This window comes from Hylobates moloch, unplaced genomic scaffold (genome assembly GCF_009828535.3).
Source record: "Hylobates moloch isolate HMO894 unplaced genomic scaffold, HMol_V3 SCAFFOLD_15, whole genome shotgun sequence".
Taxonomy (NCBI): Eukaryota; Metazoa; Chordata; class Mammalia; order Primates; family Hylobatidae; genus Hylobates; species Hylobates moloch.
Window position 1 is genome coordinate 2,429,621 of NW_026652290.1, and position 16,376 is coordinate 2,445,996.

Genomic DNA, 16,376 nt, shown 5'->3' on the forward strand with positions numbered 1-16,376 from the left:
ACTTTAGAGAAGTTTTTCAACCTCTTTGCAACCATTTTCTTACCTGCAAAAATGGGAACAACCATGACTATTTCACAGGATTCCTCAAAGATTAAATAAGATAATATAAATAAAGAGCTCAGCATAGTGCCTGGCACATAGTATTATGTGATCTTTGGGGTGTCACTTTTCTGGCTGGAAACCTGTGGCTAGTGGTGCATTGCACAGGTTCGCCTCAGGCACATTGGGCTTCTTCTACCCACTTGGCCTGACAGGCTGCACTCAGCTCACACTACCAGCCTATATCCCACGCCTCCAAGGGAGACTGCAAATCAGGCATGGAGCAGCAAGGGGGGTGTGAGCGAGAGTGGGGTCCGGCCACTGTCCAGCTGCTGCTGTGGGGCTGGCAGCCCCGGGTGCCAGCATAGGTGCCAGCTGTCTGCGAGGCTGTGGCTGGACCAGGTGCACTGCAGGCAGCTCTCCTGGTTGGCACCAAGGAATGTGGTGGCACCTGGAAGCTTGGAGATGCCAGGAACCACAGGGCCACAAAGAGGAAGTCACAGCCCTGGATTGGGCAGCTCCCAGGTCTGGGCTCCCCAAAGGGCCACAGCTCTTCTCTCCTCTTCGCCTGCAACATGACAAGCAAGGAGCATGTTTCAGTCCTGTTTGTGTTACAGCTCTTTTAGTCCCACCATTCCATGGGTCCAAAATTCTTGTCCTGCAACCAGGAAGAATGAGATACACAGACAAACATAGAGTGAGCAAGATGAAGAGGAGCCTTATTGAGCCTTAGAACAGCTCAGAGGATACCCACAGTGGGTAGCTCCTTTCTGCAGCCAGGGTGTCCTGACAAGTGTCCTAGCATAGAGACCCTGGAGTGGGAAGCTCTTTTCCACAGGAAGGTCATCCTGTCTTCTCTGCAGCTCTCAGCAGAGAGGAGGCCCTGGAGTGCTTAGCTCCTCTCTGCAGCTGGTCTTATGGACATCTCTGCAGCTATCAGTAGAGAGGAGGCACTGGAGTAGGTTGCTCCTCTCTGCAGCTAGTGGTCCCAACCTCTGCTCTGTTCTGGCTGAGCCTGGGCGTTTTATGGGCCTCAGAGGGGAGGAAGTGCAGGTAGACTGGTCCCTGGGCAGCCACGGACAGGCCTAGAAAAGGCAACACAAGTTCCCACTCCCGTGAGCGGGACTGGCAGCCAGGCCCCCAGCCTTCACGTCCTCCCTGAAGGCCAGCACCAAGCTGCCCTCAGCACCCCCTCGCCTCTTCCCCTTCCCCCATGCTCATCAGTGCCCAAAGTCTGGAAGGGGCGGAGGCAGCAGGGGGCTGGCTTGTCAGTGCTACCCCGAGCATGTGCACTCCCAGCCTGGCTGCGACAGCACCTGGGCTTGGCGCCACACTGCTCTAAGATCAGAGCCAGCACCAAGAGCAGGCAGAAGCGAGGCAGCAGGAGCAGGCACTTCCAAGCCTGCTGGGGCGCGGGGGTGGCAGGGCTTTTCCGTGTCTCCAAGAGCTTATGGAGGCCCCAGGTCCACAGCCCAAGGCGGGGCCGCTGCCTGTTCCTGGCTTCCACCAGCTCTGTGGAGCATGCAGCCCCTGCAGCACCCCCTTGCAGCCTAGGGCAGGGGTTCCAGGTCCTCACTGGGCCGGAGCCAGCATCCAGGGCAGGGTGACATCGCCATGAGCTCCGCCTGTTGCCCCGGTGCTTCACGGGCAGCCTGGGACAGAGTGGATCCTGGGCCTGGGCCAGGCGTGTCAGGTTCAGTGGTCACCCCAATGTGGGGCAGACCCGGGGGCGCAGCCCCAGACGGGCTGTGCAGAGCCTCCTCCCGAGGCACAGGAATCTGGCACCCTCAGCAGGGTGGGCACAGTGGCTGCGCCAATGGCCAGGTGCCCGAAGCGGAAGCTGCTTCCACTTCCTGCCCAAGGCCCCTGAAGTATGTCCCCAGCTCCGTGCCCTGGCCCTGGTGCTCCATGTGCAAGCGGGACACTGTCCGAGGCCCAGCTGCACCTCGGGGCTCCTTTCTGCCCTACCGCGCTGCTCTTCTGCTGGCGGGTAACCCGGTCAGCCCCATGGGGTGGCCTCCAGGGCGGCAAGCTGTGGAGGGGCTGTCTGTCTGCTCCCTGCGACCTCCCTGCAGCGGCCGTTGTGATGGCAGCGGCTGCTCCAGATGGCCCACCACTGTCATCAATAGTAAGCACTCAATAAATGGTAATTTTTGAAAGGAAGATAACTCACTAAGAAATTTAGAGAGTAATGGTAGGCAAAATCGATTTACAGAAGAATGGGAGACAACTCTAAGAGCAGAAAAATATTTGTTTTTCAATTTGCCTCTGATCCTACTGTCCCCTCCATCTTCTCTGTCATCTCTGAATTTGCAAATTTCATTTATCCTTTAAGATCCCAGATCAACTACCACCTCCTCCATGAAGCCTTCAGATTACCTCAGCCAGAAATGATCACTTCCTTTATTTTTGCCTTTTGTGGCAAAAAATATTAATATGTTTAATCTCTTTAATATTACAATTACTATGTCGCTGCCTTATAACGCAGCTTCCTGAAAGAGCAGGGCCTAATCTTCTTGGTTTTCAATCTCTCCTTACTCCTGGCATGGAGTGTTGCATGTAGACTCTGATTGCATGAATGAAAGGCCAGCAAGGCACAAACTTTGGTAGGTAGCAGCCCACGAACAAGGTTCTCCTGAACAGATTTGCCATTGTTGTCTTATGCGTGTATGTGTGTGTATAGGGAGAGCCTAAAGTGTAGGGGTGGATTTATTAACAATTCAGCTCATTGATACTTTTCCTTCAGAGCCAAATAGCTTATGTTTCATTGCCACAGTTATCATCAAATATATTCAAAATGGAGGATGAAGAGTGCCAGGATTTTTTTTTTCTTTCTTTTTATTTTTCTTTCTTTTGTGGCAGGGGGTGGCATTGGAGGAGAAAGAGTAAAGAATAAGGGAAAAGACGCATCTTTTTTTTGAAATGCAGGTAGGAGTTATGGATAACACCCAAGTACCTGTACAAATGAAAATGATTAACTTCGCTACTCCAGAAAAAAATTTTAATCCCAAAGTCATTTATTTTGGCTTTAGAATAGACTAGCGTTTGTGTCGGATTTTCCTGCCTAATTACTTTTTGCTTAAGCTTATTTAAAAATTGTTTTAAATTCCTTTAGTATGACAGCCTAGGAAAGTTGGGGGAGGAGAAACAGGCCACAGATGGGATCTGAACTAGAATTTCAGTTTTCCCATGTCAAGGCCTCCTGATGCACTGCTTGCAGGAGGGCAAAGTTGGAGTCAGCTTTGTGGAAAACAGTTTGGCAAAATAATTTTTAAAGTCTTAAAAATATGCTTACTCTTTGATCCAGTAATTCCACTTCTAGGAATTTGTCCTAAGGAAATAATCAAACAAGCATGCAGAAATATAGGGACAAGGATATTCACCACAACATTTATAGCCACAAAAAAAAAGTAAGACCAACATAAAATATTGAATAATATGGAATTGATTAAAGTATGCTGTTATCTGCACATGTTATCAAAATTATAGACTTTAAAAATGTTTACCACAATTTTTTAGGTGAAAAAGAAACTGCAAAATGGTATGTTCAGTTTGAAACAGCACATAGATACAGAGGTGGATGGATGGATGGATGGATAGACAGACGGATGGAGATACATATTCCGTAGTGTTAATTTTGGTATTGCTGAGTAGTAAAATTAGGGATAGTTTTGTACTTTTTGGTGTTTTTCAAGTTTTCTGCTTAAACATGTATTACTTTGTAATTAGAAAAAAACTATCATTTTTAAAAGAATATATGGTTAATATATCAATGGAAAAGTAAATTACTGCATCATGCCCACAAAGTGAGTAATCTGAATGCAAATAATTTCTATTGAATGTAAGAGTCACATTCATACATTTGAATTATAAGCAATCTTACTGCATACATAAAGTCAGATGCACCTTAACTATGGTTTAACTATGTTGTTTCCCAAGTAAAATAACCATATTCAATAAAAACCTGTGAAGGCACAATTCGATTATAACTTGGGTGTCCTGTTTTGTGATACCACACTATGGAGGCAGACTCTTCTTGAGCCAAGAGAACCACAGTGTTGCAAAGCTGCAGAGACCATTAGGTTTTTTGAGAATTATATGTTAAAACATTTTGATTGCCCAAATAACATTTTAAAAATACTGGGAACATTTGAAATCATTCTTGATCCTCAGAAGGCAATTCCCAGTGAAATTTTTGGCTGTTTCCCCTTTCTTTATCTCTTATTATCAACAACTCAGAACTTCAAATCCAAAGGTCTAAATGGGCAAAGGGGGAAAAAGTGGATGGTAAATGATGAAGACAACCATAAACCTTTGGTGACCCCAAAATAACTCTTGGCTCACATGTTAAAGAGCTCTGCTTTATATGATCAGCTGCAGGGGAAATTTGTTCTTTACTGTTTGCAAACTTCAGCTCTGTACACATGATGGGGTTCTCTTTTATTTGCAGTCCCTAAATTCCTGGGATACCATATGGCCTCACTGAAGGAAAGGGCTTGCAGGTCTGGCTCCCTGTCGTCTGAGGTCAGATGGAAAAGCCTTTTGTGATTAACTCGGCCACAGTGTGTCCTTTGGTATTTGGAACTTCAGTGTTTTTTGTTTTTTTTTTTATTAATTCTCCAAGTTTTGAACACTGACCCAGATAAGCTTCATATAATGGAAAAAGAAGATAAATCTGGCTCTTTGGGCCCCAAATTGAATCCCAGTTTTCCTGCTAGCTGTGACCTTGAGCAGGTTGACTCAGTATGTCGGAGTTTCAGTTTCCTCACTTAATTAAGAGAGTTGTGCCTTCCTGCCTCACCTCTTAGGGCTATTCTTGGTGAACTGTAAAGCGAGGGACAGCTGTGGGTCTTTTTAAACACACTACCTTCTCCTACTTTGTTTCTGACACAGTTTCCTTACGCCGCCCCACCTCCCCAAGAACCCGTGAAGACTCTGAGAAGCCTGGTCAATATCCGAAAGGACACACTGAGGCTCGTCAAGTAAGTTCCCAGAGGCTGGGGCCAGGTCCCAGGCACCTTCCTTTGGGGAGGTTGGGAGCCGGGGGACAGACTTCCCAAGGAACTCACATAGCAGTTTCTGGCAGCCCCAGAGCTTGCTTCTCCAGGCCTCAGACAGGAGTGCGGGCACTACTTTCTGCTGAGATCAGGCCATCCACACCCATGTCGTTCAGCACTGGATGCAATGGTCTGTGTTTGTGAAAAACTTTCACTTGCCTAGAAATGCTCAGTATCCTTATTTTATGAATATTTTTTAAAAGGGAAGAAGAATTATTAAGGGAAAATGGGAATTTTTGCAGCTACTCCAACAAGCCAATGTAAAAATGGGAAATTTGAACTTAGAATATCAAATCCTTTATTTTATTGCTATATTTTCTTTTTCTTTTTCGTTCTTTTTTTTTTTTTTTTTTGAGACGGAGTCTTGCTCTGTCGCCCAGGCTGGAGTGCAGTGGCGCAATCTCGGCTCACTGCAAGCTCCGTCTCCTGGGTTCACACCATTCTCCTGCCTCAGCCTCCTGAGTAGCTGGGACTACAGGCGCCCACCACCACACCTGGCTAATTTTTTGTATTTTTAGTAGAGACGTGGTTTCACCGTGTTAGCCAGGATGGTCTCGATCTCCTGACCTCATGATCCGCCTGCCTTGGCCTCCCAGAGTGCTGGGATTATAGGCGTGAGCCACTGCACCCAGCCTTCTTTTCCTTTTTTATTCCCTATCTCATGTGTCTGTTCTCTAAGGAACTCATAGTTCCCTGGGTTGGTTGTTTAATCCTCATCATCAATGTTTGTTATCGTCATTTGCCTTCTTGGTGCCATCCTCGAGACAGTGTAATTTTTAATCTGATACATTCCCACCGCCTGCCACCCCTAGATGATATGTCTACCAAGGCTCTCTGATTCCCTGGTGAAAACATTTGGTTAGGGCAAATCAAGGTCCCAGATTTTTCTGAATAGGCAAGGAAGAGGACTCAGAGACCATCTCATGCTTCTATAGAACAGCCTTATTAGCATTACGATGTTTCTGTCTGATATATATATATATTTTTGAGACAGTCTCGCTTTTTTTTTTTTTTTTGAAACGGAGTTTTGCTCTTGTTGCCCACGCTGGAGTGCAATGGCACAATCTCGGCTCACTGCAACCCCCGCCTCCCGGGTTCAAGCGATTCTTCTGCCTCATCTGCCTAAGTAGCTGGGATTACAGGCATGCACCACCACGCCTGGTTAATTTTGTATTTTTAGTAGAGACGGGGTTTCTCCATGTTGGTCAGGCTGGTCTTGAACTCCCGACCTCCGGTGATCTGCCCGTCTTGGCCTCCCAAAGTGCTGGGATTACAGGCGTGAGCCACCGCACCCGGCCCAGAGTCTCGCTTTGTCACCCAGGCTGCAGTACAGTGGCGCGATCTCAGCTCACTGCAGCCTTGACTTCCTGGGCTCAAGCAGTCCTCTCAGCCCTAAGTAAACCACTAATCTATTTTCTGTTTCTGTCTCTTAATTTTTTATATTTTATTTATCCCTGAAGTTTCTACTGGTTCCCCAGCTGTGCTTCTCTCCACCCCAGGGTCAACTCTGGGGAGGAGAGAGCCAAGGAGGTACCTATCTGCTGCAGAACAGTCCCCCGACCCGACCCAGGGGAGTTCATCCAGCAGCAGAGCAGACTAACGAGGCCTCTGGGGCCTGCCAGTTGCCAGCTACTCTGTCCACTTGGTTTCTCTCATCACATATGGCACATTCACACATTTGATGGAGACCATTCAAGGGCCTGAGCTGCTGCAAGGTCATAGCCTCTGCCGTGGCAGCCTGGCTGCAGCTCTAGAATAGGATGAAGCAGCTGTCATGCACTAGAAGAACCAGACTTGAAAGCAGCAGAGCAATTTGCTTCCCAGGTCCACAGATGCTTGCTTGAATGAGTGTGTCTGAGCTTCAGGTTTTTTTTATCTGTAAAATGGTGATAATCAACTTTACCTTTCATGGTTGTCAAAATTAAGGTAATAGAAGGGAAAACACCTAGTGTTCAATAAATGTTAACTTGGCCGGGCGCGGTGGCTCACGCTTGTAATCCCAGCACTTTGGGAGGCCGAGGCGGGCGGATCACGAGGTCAGGAGATCGAGACCACGGTGAAACCCCGTCTCTACTAAAAAATACAAAAAATTAGCCGGGCGTAGTGGCGGGCGCCTGTAGTCCCAGCTACTTGGGAGGCTGAGGCAGGAGAATGGCGTGAACCCGGGAGGCGGAGCTTGCAGTGAGCCGAGATCACACCACTGCACTCCAGCCTGGGTGACAGAGCGAGACTCCGTCTCAAGAAAAAACAAAAAAGTTAACTTGAAGGGTGTTCTTTGTTTTGTTTTTCTGTGATTATGGGAATAAATTCTGATTCTGATTTCCAGGTAAAGATGGAGGATTGAACACCTACTTTTGCTTCCTCTGAAAACCCCATTAAGTAATTATAAACACGTATTTAAAAGGCATAAATCTGGCCGGTCATGATGGCTCATGCCTGTAATCCCAGCACTTTGGGAGACCAAGGCGGGCGGATCACCTGAAGTCAGGAGTTCAAGACCAGTCTGGCCAATGTGGTAAAACCCCGTCTCTACTAAAAATACAAAAATTAGCCAGACATGGTGGCACGCATCTGTAATCCCAGCTGCTCTGGAGGCTGAAGCAGGAGAATTGCTTGAACCCAGGAGACAGAGGTTGCAGTGAGCCAAGATTGTACCACTGCACTCCACTCTGGGTGACAGAGTGAGATTCCATCTAAAAAATAAAAAATAAGGCCAGGTGCAGTGGCTCACGCCTGTAATCCCAGCACCTTGGGAAGCCGAGGCAGGTGGATCACGAGGTCAGGAGATCGAGACCATGCTGGATAACACGGTGAAACCCCATCTCCACTAAAATACAAAAAATTAGCCGGGCGTGGTGGCAGGCGCCTGTAGTCCCAGCTGCTCGGGAGGCTGAGGCAGGAGAATGGTGTGAACCCGGGAGACTGAGGTTGCAGTGAGGTGAGATCGTGCCACTGCACTCCAGCCTGGGCGACAGAATGGGACTCCATCTCAACAAAATAAGTAAAAAATAAAAATAAAAATTTTAAAAGGCATAAATCTGTAAGTATTTGGAGAAAGGGAAGAGAGCAACAGCAACAAAATTTTAGAAGCTGGAAACACGTAGTAAATGTTAAATGACTTAGTAGACCCAGGAAATCAGAATCCTGAACTAGCAGAAAGAAAAGCTGATAATCACCCAATTTATACTATGATATTATCCCCCAGAGGGTTCAGAAATTAGCAGTGCCAGGTCCCTCTAGAAGTTGAGATGGGAGGCTAAAATGAAGAAGATTGGTAGAAAGTCTGCCCTCAAGGTAGGCAGATCCCCTCCCTTGTACCACACAGCCAGAACTACGTTCCTATACCTTGGCCGAAGGCAGGCAGATGACTCTCCCTGGAAAGGTCAAAACAGAGAATCTCTGGACAAGAGAGACCCAGGCACAGTTAATGGCCACTACTAAAAACAGGCTAATCAGCCTGGGCAATATGGTAAAGCCCTGTCTCTACAAGAAATACAAAAATTAGCCAGGCATTGTAGTGCACACCTGTAGTCCCAGCTATTTGGGAGGCTGAAGTGGGAGGATCACCTGAGCCTAGGGAGATCGAGGCTGCAATGAGTCACGATCACACCACTGCACTCCAGCCTGGGCAAGAGTGAGACCCTGTCTCAAAACAAAACAGCGGGTGAGTGGATCCTGGCATACTGGATGTTGAGCCCTCAAGCTGCCTCTCCACTCTGCCCCTAGAATGCTGGCAGCCAGGCCTTTGTCAAGAGAGAGGAAAACTGTTTTCTGGAAATTGGACCTGCCTGGATAGGAAAACCTAAGAGACTAGAGTTAGAGGTTCCTCAACAGATCCAGGTCTGCCCACAGTGAAGCCCAGGATCCCCAAGTCCTGCTGTGCACTCAGAGCTCTAATCAGCAGTTTAAATATCTTAAATACAAGCAGACAGCCACAGGTTCTTAGATGTGTAAGGAATGCCTGTAATAGGAAAGACAGTAGCAAAAAAACCCAACATTTTAAAACAACCTAACTAGGCCAGGTGTGGTGGCTCACACCTCTAATCCCGGACCTTTGGGAGGCCAAAGCAGGAGGATCACTTAAGCTCAGGAGTTTGAGACCAGCCTGGGCAACATAGTGAGACCCCATCTGTATATAAAATAATAATAAAGTAAAAAAGAATCTAATTGGAAACAAAAGCTATGCAGGAAGAAGAAAACTTCATTAATAGTCTCAAAGACACGAGAAAAGATCTTTTTCTTTCATGGACACGATGACACAAAGTGTTTATGAAACCAAAAAAATAGCTTTTAGAAATTAAAAACAAGGAGCAGAAATGAAAATTTCAATAGAATAATAGGAAGAAAACTTGAAATATTCTAGAAAGTAGAGCAAAAATCCAGAGAGAAGGAAAATAGAAGAAGAAAGATGCAAGTAATAGAACACCCATTTAGAAGATCTGACATCCAACTAACGGGTTCTACAGAGAACAGAGAATATAAAAGGAAGGAAATCATCAGTGACATGGAATTTAAGAATATTTCTCAGAACCAGAGGGTACAAGTTTCTAAATGGAAAGGACCACCAAGTGCCCCAGTGGATGAGAAAGAGGGCCGTCTGTAAGCTTTCAGAAGAAGAAGGGTCAGCAGTTGGAACGACTTCAGACTTGGGAGCAATGCTGGGAAGTGAAAAATAAGGCAGCAAAAAGGCTTTCAGTATCTTTTAGAAATTATTTATAATCTAGAATACTTTGCTCAGCCAAACTTCCAATGAAGTGTGAATGTTGAATAAAAGCTCTCAAAAGTTTATTTCCCAACACAGCCTTTTTCAGGAAGCTGGTAGAACACGTGCTCCACCGATATGAAAGAATAACCCAAGACAGAGGAAGACTTGAGGTGCAGGAAACATGAGCTTCTACAGGAGGACAGAGGCAAAAGGGACCCACCAGGATGATGGAGGGGGAGAGATTCCAGGGTGGCGGCTGGGAGCCAGGTGCAGAGGGCCAAATACAGATGGGAGCAAGTCCAAGGGACCTCCTCAGTAAGATGAAATGAATAGACCGCTTGGTGCATCTGAACGTCTTGAGAGATGTAGACAGCCCCAGAGAGGTTGGGTTGAAATTTGTGATGAGTACATAGGAAACTACACAACTGAAAAAAAAAAAAAAAACAGGATGAGCACTAAGAAAAAGAAGTTATGCAGGAAAAGAAAAATCATAGATTATATGTTTGTATAATCACAGTAATACACAAATGTACTGGACTATTATAATAAAATCATGATGCAGCTACACTGTGGGGATGGCGGAGTTTCTATATGGAGCAGAATGAGGAAAGAGAAAGAAATCCTTGTTTCCGTAGTAGGAAACCCATAGATAGTGCCTGAAACTGAAAAATCGAGAAGTAGTAACCCAAGTATATTTTTTAGAAACGTGGGTAAATGCCAAAATGATCACTAAAAGGGGTGTCCTCTGAAGAGGGGGAAAGGGAAGAAGTAAGGCCTGCTGTTTTTTGCCTTGAGGAAACTATTTAAACTATGTGATTAATAACTTTTACTAAAATAAAAACAAAAGTGCCAAATGCACAATGGTGTAGTGGTAGCACTATGAAATATCAGAAGTAACCTAAATGGCCAGCAACACTGGTCATGAAGCACTCTGTGATCATTCAAAGTGAAGGGGTAGACCTATGCTTATCATTCAGAGAAGCCCACAATATATTGCTAATTTTTTTAAAAGGCAAATTTTAAAATATTGATATGCTACTCTGCAAATGCTGAGTCTGTGGTTTTCTAGATGTGCTGAGGAAGTGAAGAGCCCTGGAGAAGAGGCCAGTAAAGCTAAAGTCCACTACAATGTTGAGTTCACCTTTGACACAGATGCTCGGGTAGCCATCACCATCTATTACCAGGCCACGGAAGAGTTCCAGAATGGGATCGCCGGGTAAGATCAGGAGACAAGGAGAGCCACTTCCTTCCCAGATAGGTAGAGTCCATGTCTCATCCTCTCAGCAAGGGCAGAAAACATTCTTTTTCTGCAGTCAGGTGAGATCTGGTTCGTGAATTTAGATTTTCTTCTACAAAGCCTTACCCTTTACCTTTTCTCTTCAAATTGTGCCATCTTGGTATAGTGGTAAATGGTGGTAGTCCTTCAGGTCCTTAACATGCTGTTAAAAATCCAGTAAGCTACCTTTCTTTGGATGTGTGGGTTGAATAGAAAAGTTTAACGTTGCCAAGCAAGAGCAAAGGAAAGGGATTATAAAGGACCCTTTCTTCTCTTCGCTAGAGCCTGTTGATAATTGAGAACAGGCGTGAGCAGAGGAAGTTGTCAGACCCATCTGTGCCGGATACTGACTTTCGCTTTGCCTCCCACTTGTATCAATAGCTACATTCCCAAAGACAACAGCCTCCAGTCGGAGACTGTGCACTACAAGCGAGGAGTGTGTCAGCAGTTCTGCCTGCCCTCCCACACCGTGGATCCCTCCGAGTGGGCCGAAGAGGAGGTGAGCTGCCTCTGGGGAGGGTTTCCCACATCGACTCAGAAGGGCCTAGGGGCTACTTAGGACTCGGGCCAACAGCAAAGGGGCTGCTCAGACGCTTGAAGGCCATGCTTACCTTTCAGCCTTGTGACTTCATTATGTCGTTTTAAAGCTCTGCTTATTTTGCATCAAGGATATACCTAACTTTGTTAATTTTTTCATTCCCTAGGAATGGAAATAGCCCATTAGCCTAGGATACTTTGAGAAAGCTATGCTCAAAGAAAAAAAAAAAAAACCTATAGGTTAGAGGGCCTTATTTACATCTATGAGATTTTTAAAAAGCAGCTGATGGCCCTCAGTTAACAAACTTGGGTAATTAACAAAGCTAAAGAATGAGGAGCAGAGATGAGATTAATGCTTCTTGACAGTATCGCCCTTTCTGAGATTAGCTGTGCCATCTAAATGTGTTAAATCCTCTTTTTTTTTTCTTTCCTTTCTTTCCCTTCAGCTTGGCTTTGATCTAGACCGAGAAGTTTACCCTCTAGTGGTACATGCTGTGGTGGATGAAGGAGATGGTAGGGGCGATTTCTGTCCTCTTTGGCTGTGCACACTGCTCTTTGTGGCATATTCCTGGCAGCAGCTGTGGCCCCAGAACAACATGCCTTCTTTGTGGGTGTTTGTGACTGTGAGTCAGGCAGTCTCTGCATCCTCTCACATCTGTGACTCCAAGCTCCTGGGCTGATGTGAAAAGTGTGGGTTTGGCTGGGCACAGTGGCTCACACCTGTAATCGCAGCAGTTTGGGAGGCCGAGGCGGGTGGATCACCTGAGGTCAGGAGTTCGAGACCAGCCTGAGCAACATGGGGAAACCCTGTCTCTACTAAAACTACAAAAATCAGCTGGGCATGGCAGTGCGTGCCTGTAATCTCAACTACTTGGGAGGCTGAGGCAGGACAATCGTTTGAACCCAGGAGGCAGAGGTTGCAGTGAGCTGAGATTGCGCCACTGCACTGCAGCCTGGGTGACAGAGTGAGACTTGGTCTGAAAAAAATGTGGGTTAGCTGGGCGTGGTGGCTCATCCCTGTAATCCTAGCACTTTGGGAGGCTGAGGCGGGCAGATCACCTGAAGTCAAGAGTTCGAGACCAGCCTGACCAACATAGTGAAGCCCCGTCTCTCCTAAAAATACAGAAAATTAACCGGGCATGGTGGCTCATGCCTATAATCCCAGATACTTGGGAGGCTGAGGCAGGAGAATTGCTGGAACCCGGTAGGCGGAGGCCGCAGTGAGCCAAGATCATGCCACCGCACTGCAGCCTGGGCAACAAAGCCAGACTCTGTCTCAAAAAAAAAAAAAAAAAAAGTATGGGTTATATAATGTGCCCCTTCTAGGGACAGCCTGGCACATTTGGTTTGCCAGATTGCAAGGAACTGGAGAAGGTCATGGGCATCAAGGTGTGCTGTTTGGGCTTCTTCACTCACATGCCTTTGTTTCTTTCAGAGTATTTTGGCCATTGCCATGTCCTGCTGGGTACTTTTGAGAAGGTGAGTGACTTTAGAGGGCCTCGCTTTACTGCCTTTAGCCCTTTCTTTCATGTGAGACATATGTAACCCGTTTGCTGGGTGCCTGAGCTCAGCAGAATGGGTCTGGCTTTAGAGTCTATGATGGTGAAAGAACATCACTTTTTGGGCTACGCTTGGGTGCAGGTCCAGCCGTGCCACCGGCTTGCTACAGGACCTTCAACTCCTTAGGCCTCAGTCTCCTTAAAATGAAAGGATTAGACTGGGTCAGATGCGGTGGCTCATGCCTGTAGTCCCAGCACTTTGGGAGGCCAAGGTGGGTGGATCACTTGAGGCCAGGAGTTCGAGGCTAGCCTGGGAAACATGGCAAAACCCCGCCTCTGTTAAAAATATAAAAAGTAGCCAGGCATGATGGTGGGCACCTGTAATCCCAGCTACTCAGGTGGCTGAGGCAGGAGAATTGCTTGAACCTGGGAGGCGGAGGTTGTAGTGAGCTGAGATGATACCACCGCACTCCAGCCTGGGCGATAGAGTGAGGCTCTGTCTCAAAAAAAAAAAAAAAAAAAGAAAGGTTAGACTGGATAATTGTAAGACCGTTAAAGAATTAGGATTGTATAATTCTACTCTGAGAGTGTCCAGGAACATGTGTACAGTAGTCCCCCCTTATCCTCAGGGGATAAGTTCCAAGACCCCCAGTGGATGCCTGAAACTGCAGATCGTACAGAACCCTCATATACACTGTGGTTTTTCCCATACTACATCTACACCTATGATAAAGTTTAATTCATAAATTAGGCACAATAAGAGATTAAGAGTAAACTAAAACAATTATAACTATAAGGTAATAAAAGTCTGAATGTGATCTTTCTCTCTCAAAATATCTTATTGTATGTAATATTTTCAGACAGTGGTTAATGGTGGGTAATTGAAACCATGGAAAATGAAACTGCAGATAAGGGAGGGCGACTGTAACTGGGAGATGTAACAGAAGAATACCTGGTGCTTTATTATCCTCCCTTCCTTGTCATAACTTTCATATTTTCATTCCAGCACACAGATGGAACTTTCTGTGTCAAGCCCCTCAAACAGAAACAAGTAGTAAGTATTTGAAGACCACAGACTGTTAGTATTAGGCTCCTTCCTTCCTTTTATTCTTTCCTTTCTTCTTCTCTCTCCCTCTTGTTTTGTTTTTGTTTTTGTTTTACTTTTTGCTCCCTCTTTTTCCTCTTTTTTTTTTTTTAAAATCAGAGAAGAAAAGAAAAAAAAGGGAGTGCTTTTGAATGTTACAAGCTATTACAAACGACTTGGGTGGCCTGAAAGGAATGCCGATTTTTGATGTCTTCATTGTTCCAGAAGTGTTGGTGTTGAGGGAGCCTTTATCTGAGCAAAGGACTTGAGAAATGAAAGAATAAGATTTATTTCCCAACATTGGGTTTAGGGAGAACTCTTTTTCTTTAAAATGCCAGAGTGAGAAGCATTTCAAGCAAAAGGATAAAGCATCAGGGTCCAATTGGGGGTAATTAGAGTCATTGGCTTAATTTATCCATTCCTTTTCTAAAATTCAAAGTTAGCCATTCTCCCTCTTCCAGAAAGATCAGCACCTTATGCATATGTCTGCTAGAAGTCCCAGCCCCTACCATGTGCCAGCACTTTTCTTTCCACTCTTATAGAGGTAGGAGGAGACATCACTGGGAGGAGAGAGAGTGGTGCCAGTGGCATTGGCAAGGGGGGGTGGGTGAGGGGCAGGTCATCTCACGGAGGGTGTAGAGCAGCTGGGTAGGAGGCGGGGTTGGGCTTCTTCGAGATGCAAAGAAAAGCCTCCCTGCAGATGGGTGATAGATACCTGAAATTCTACACTGTTCATTCTTTTAGGTTAATTACTCGCCTCTCTTTTAATGAGGTCAATAATAAGAATAACTTAGTATAAATTAGTTTTCCAATATAATCACTGCATGAAAACAGGTTTTAAGAGCAGCAGAGGAGGAAACAGATCCTGAGCCCAGGGCACTACCTGGGCAGGCCAGGCCTTGGTGAGTTGCCTCATAGGGGAAGGCCTGGTTCTCCAGGAGGCCTGGATGGGATGGAAAGGCTCAACCATTTTCCTCTTGTTAGATTGGCATTAGCAAGAGACTGTCAAACCGGAGAGTGGGATATAAAATCAGAGACAGGCTATGTCTTAGGGGAAGGGATGGCTAAGAAACAGAGGTGAGGCAGAAGAGCGTGCTGCTAAAAGTAAATGGGGCAGGGTCAGCGTAGGCACTGACATGGCCCAGGTTAATGGGAGTGGGATTGGGCCTTGGTAGTTGGGGTTTTAAGAAACAGGGCTGGCCGGGCTTGGTGGCTCATCCCTCTTATCCTAGCACTTCGGGAGGCTGAGGCAGGTGGATCACTTGAGGTCAGGAGTTTGAGACCAGCCCGGTCAACATGGTGAAACCCCGTCTCTACCACAAAATACAAAAATTAGCCAGGCATGGTGGATCACGCCCTGTAATCCCAGCTACTCAGGAGGCTGAGACAGGAGAATTGCTTGAACCCAGGAGGCAGAGGTTGCAGTGAGCCAAGATGGTGCCACTGCACTCCAGCCTGGATGACAGAGCAAGACCCTATCTCAAAAAAAAAAAAAAGAAAGAAAGAAAGAAAAGAAAAAAGAAACAGGGCCAAGAGGTGTAATTTTGCTGCATGTTGGGGATGGGGTGGCTTCATGGTGTGGGGTATACACCATTAGCCTCTTCCTCCAGGCCTTGCTATCACCCTTTGCATCCATATTTTCCCTTCCCATCTTTTTCCTTACCAATTTCTTCTTCTTTTTCTTTCTCTTTCTCTTTTCCATTCCTTTATTTTTATAATGTCTGAACTCAGATTGGATTACATAGCAAATGCCTAGGTTTTAGTGCATACCCTCCCATCCTTTTTCTAGTCTATGCCTTCTTAATTGTCCATAATAGTAAGCTGCAGTGCAAGTATTATTATTATATTTGTGAAATTTTATGTTGCCTGTTGTATATAATGATGAGTGAATTAAATATTTGATTTTCTTCTCTCAAAGAGAAAACATAAGTAAATAAAAGCATCCTTTACTTATCTAGGCCTTTGATTTTTTTTTCTCATTATGAATCGGTAGTCCTTGGTTACCAAAAGAGGTAAGATGGGAGGGAGTTCCCACTCTTGTCTCTCAGTAGAGACAGCCTGTCCTTGAACCTATCTGTTTGCTGTTCAGGTAGACGGGGTCAGCTACCTCCTTCAGGAGATCTATGGAATTGAAAACAAGTACAACACACAAGATTCTAAGGTAAGTTTTATCCAAAAT

The 16,376-nt window shown here is 45.8% G+C and overlaps 1 protein-coding gene across 5 annotated transcripts in view; it reads left to right on the forward strand.

The window, feature by feature from the left end:
* The window catches only part of RNF157 (ring finger protein 157), a 95,842-nt gene that overhangs the window by 62,047 nt on the left and 17,419 nt on the right, over window positions 1-16,376 (forward strand). For 4 of the 5 annotated variants that reach the window (XM_032176679.2, XM_032176680.2, XM_032176681.2 and 1 more), the window contains exons 3-9: window positions 4,933-5,021; window positions 10,871-11,017; window positions 11,459-11,576; window positions 12,061-12,127; window positions 13,050-13,093; window positions 14,120-14,167; window positions 16,287-16,358. In XM_032176679.2, the coding sequence (XP_032032570.2) occupies window positions 4,933-5,021; window positions 10,871-11,017; window positions 11,459-11,576; window positions 12,061-12,127; window positions 13,050-13,093; window positions 14,120-14,167; window positions 16,287-16,358 (585 nt within the window). Of the gene's footprint in view, window positions 1-2,901; window positions 2,968-4,932; window positions 5,022-10,870; window positions 11,018-11,458; window positions 11,577-12,060; window positions 12,128-13,049; window positions 13,094-14,119; window positions 14,168-16,286; window positions 16,359-16,376 lie in introns of all 5 variants that reach the window. The other variant, XM_032176682.2, reaches the window with a different exon arrangement.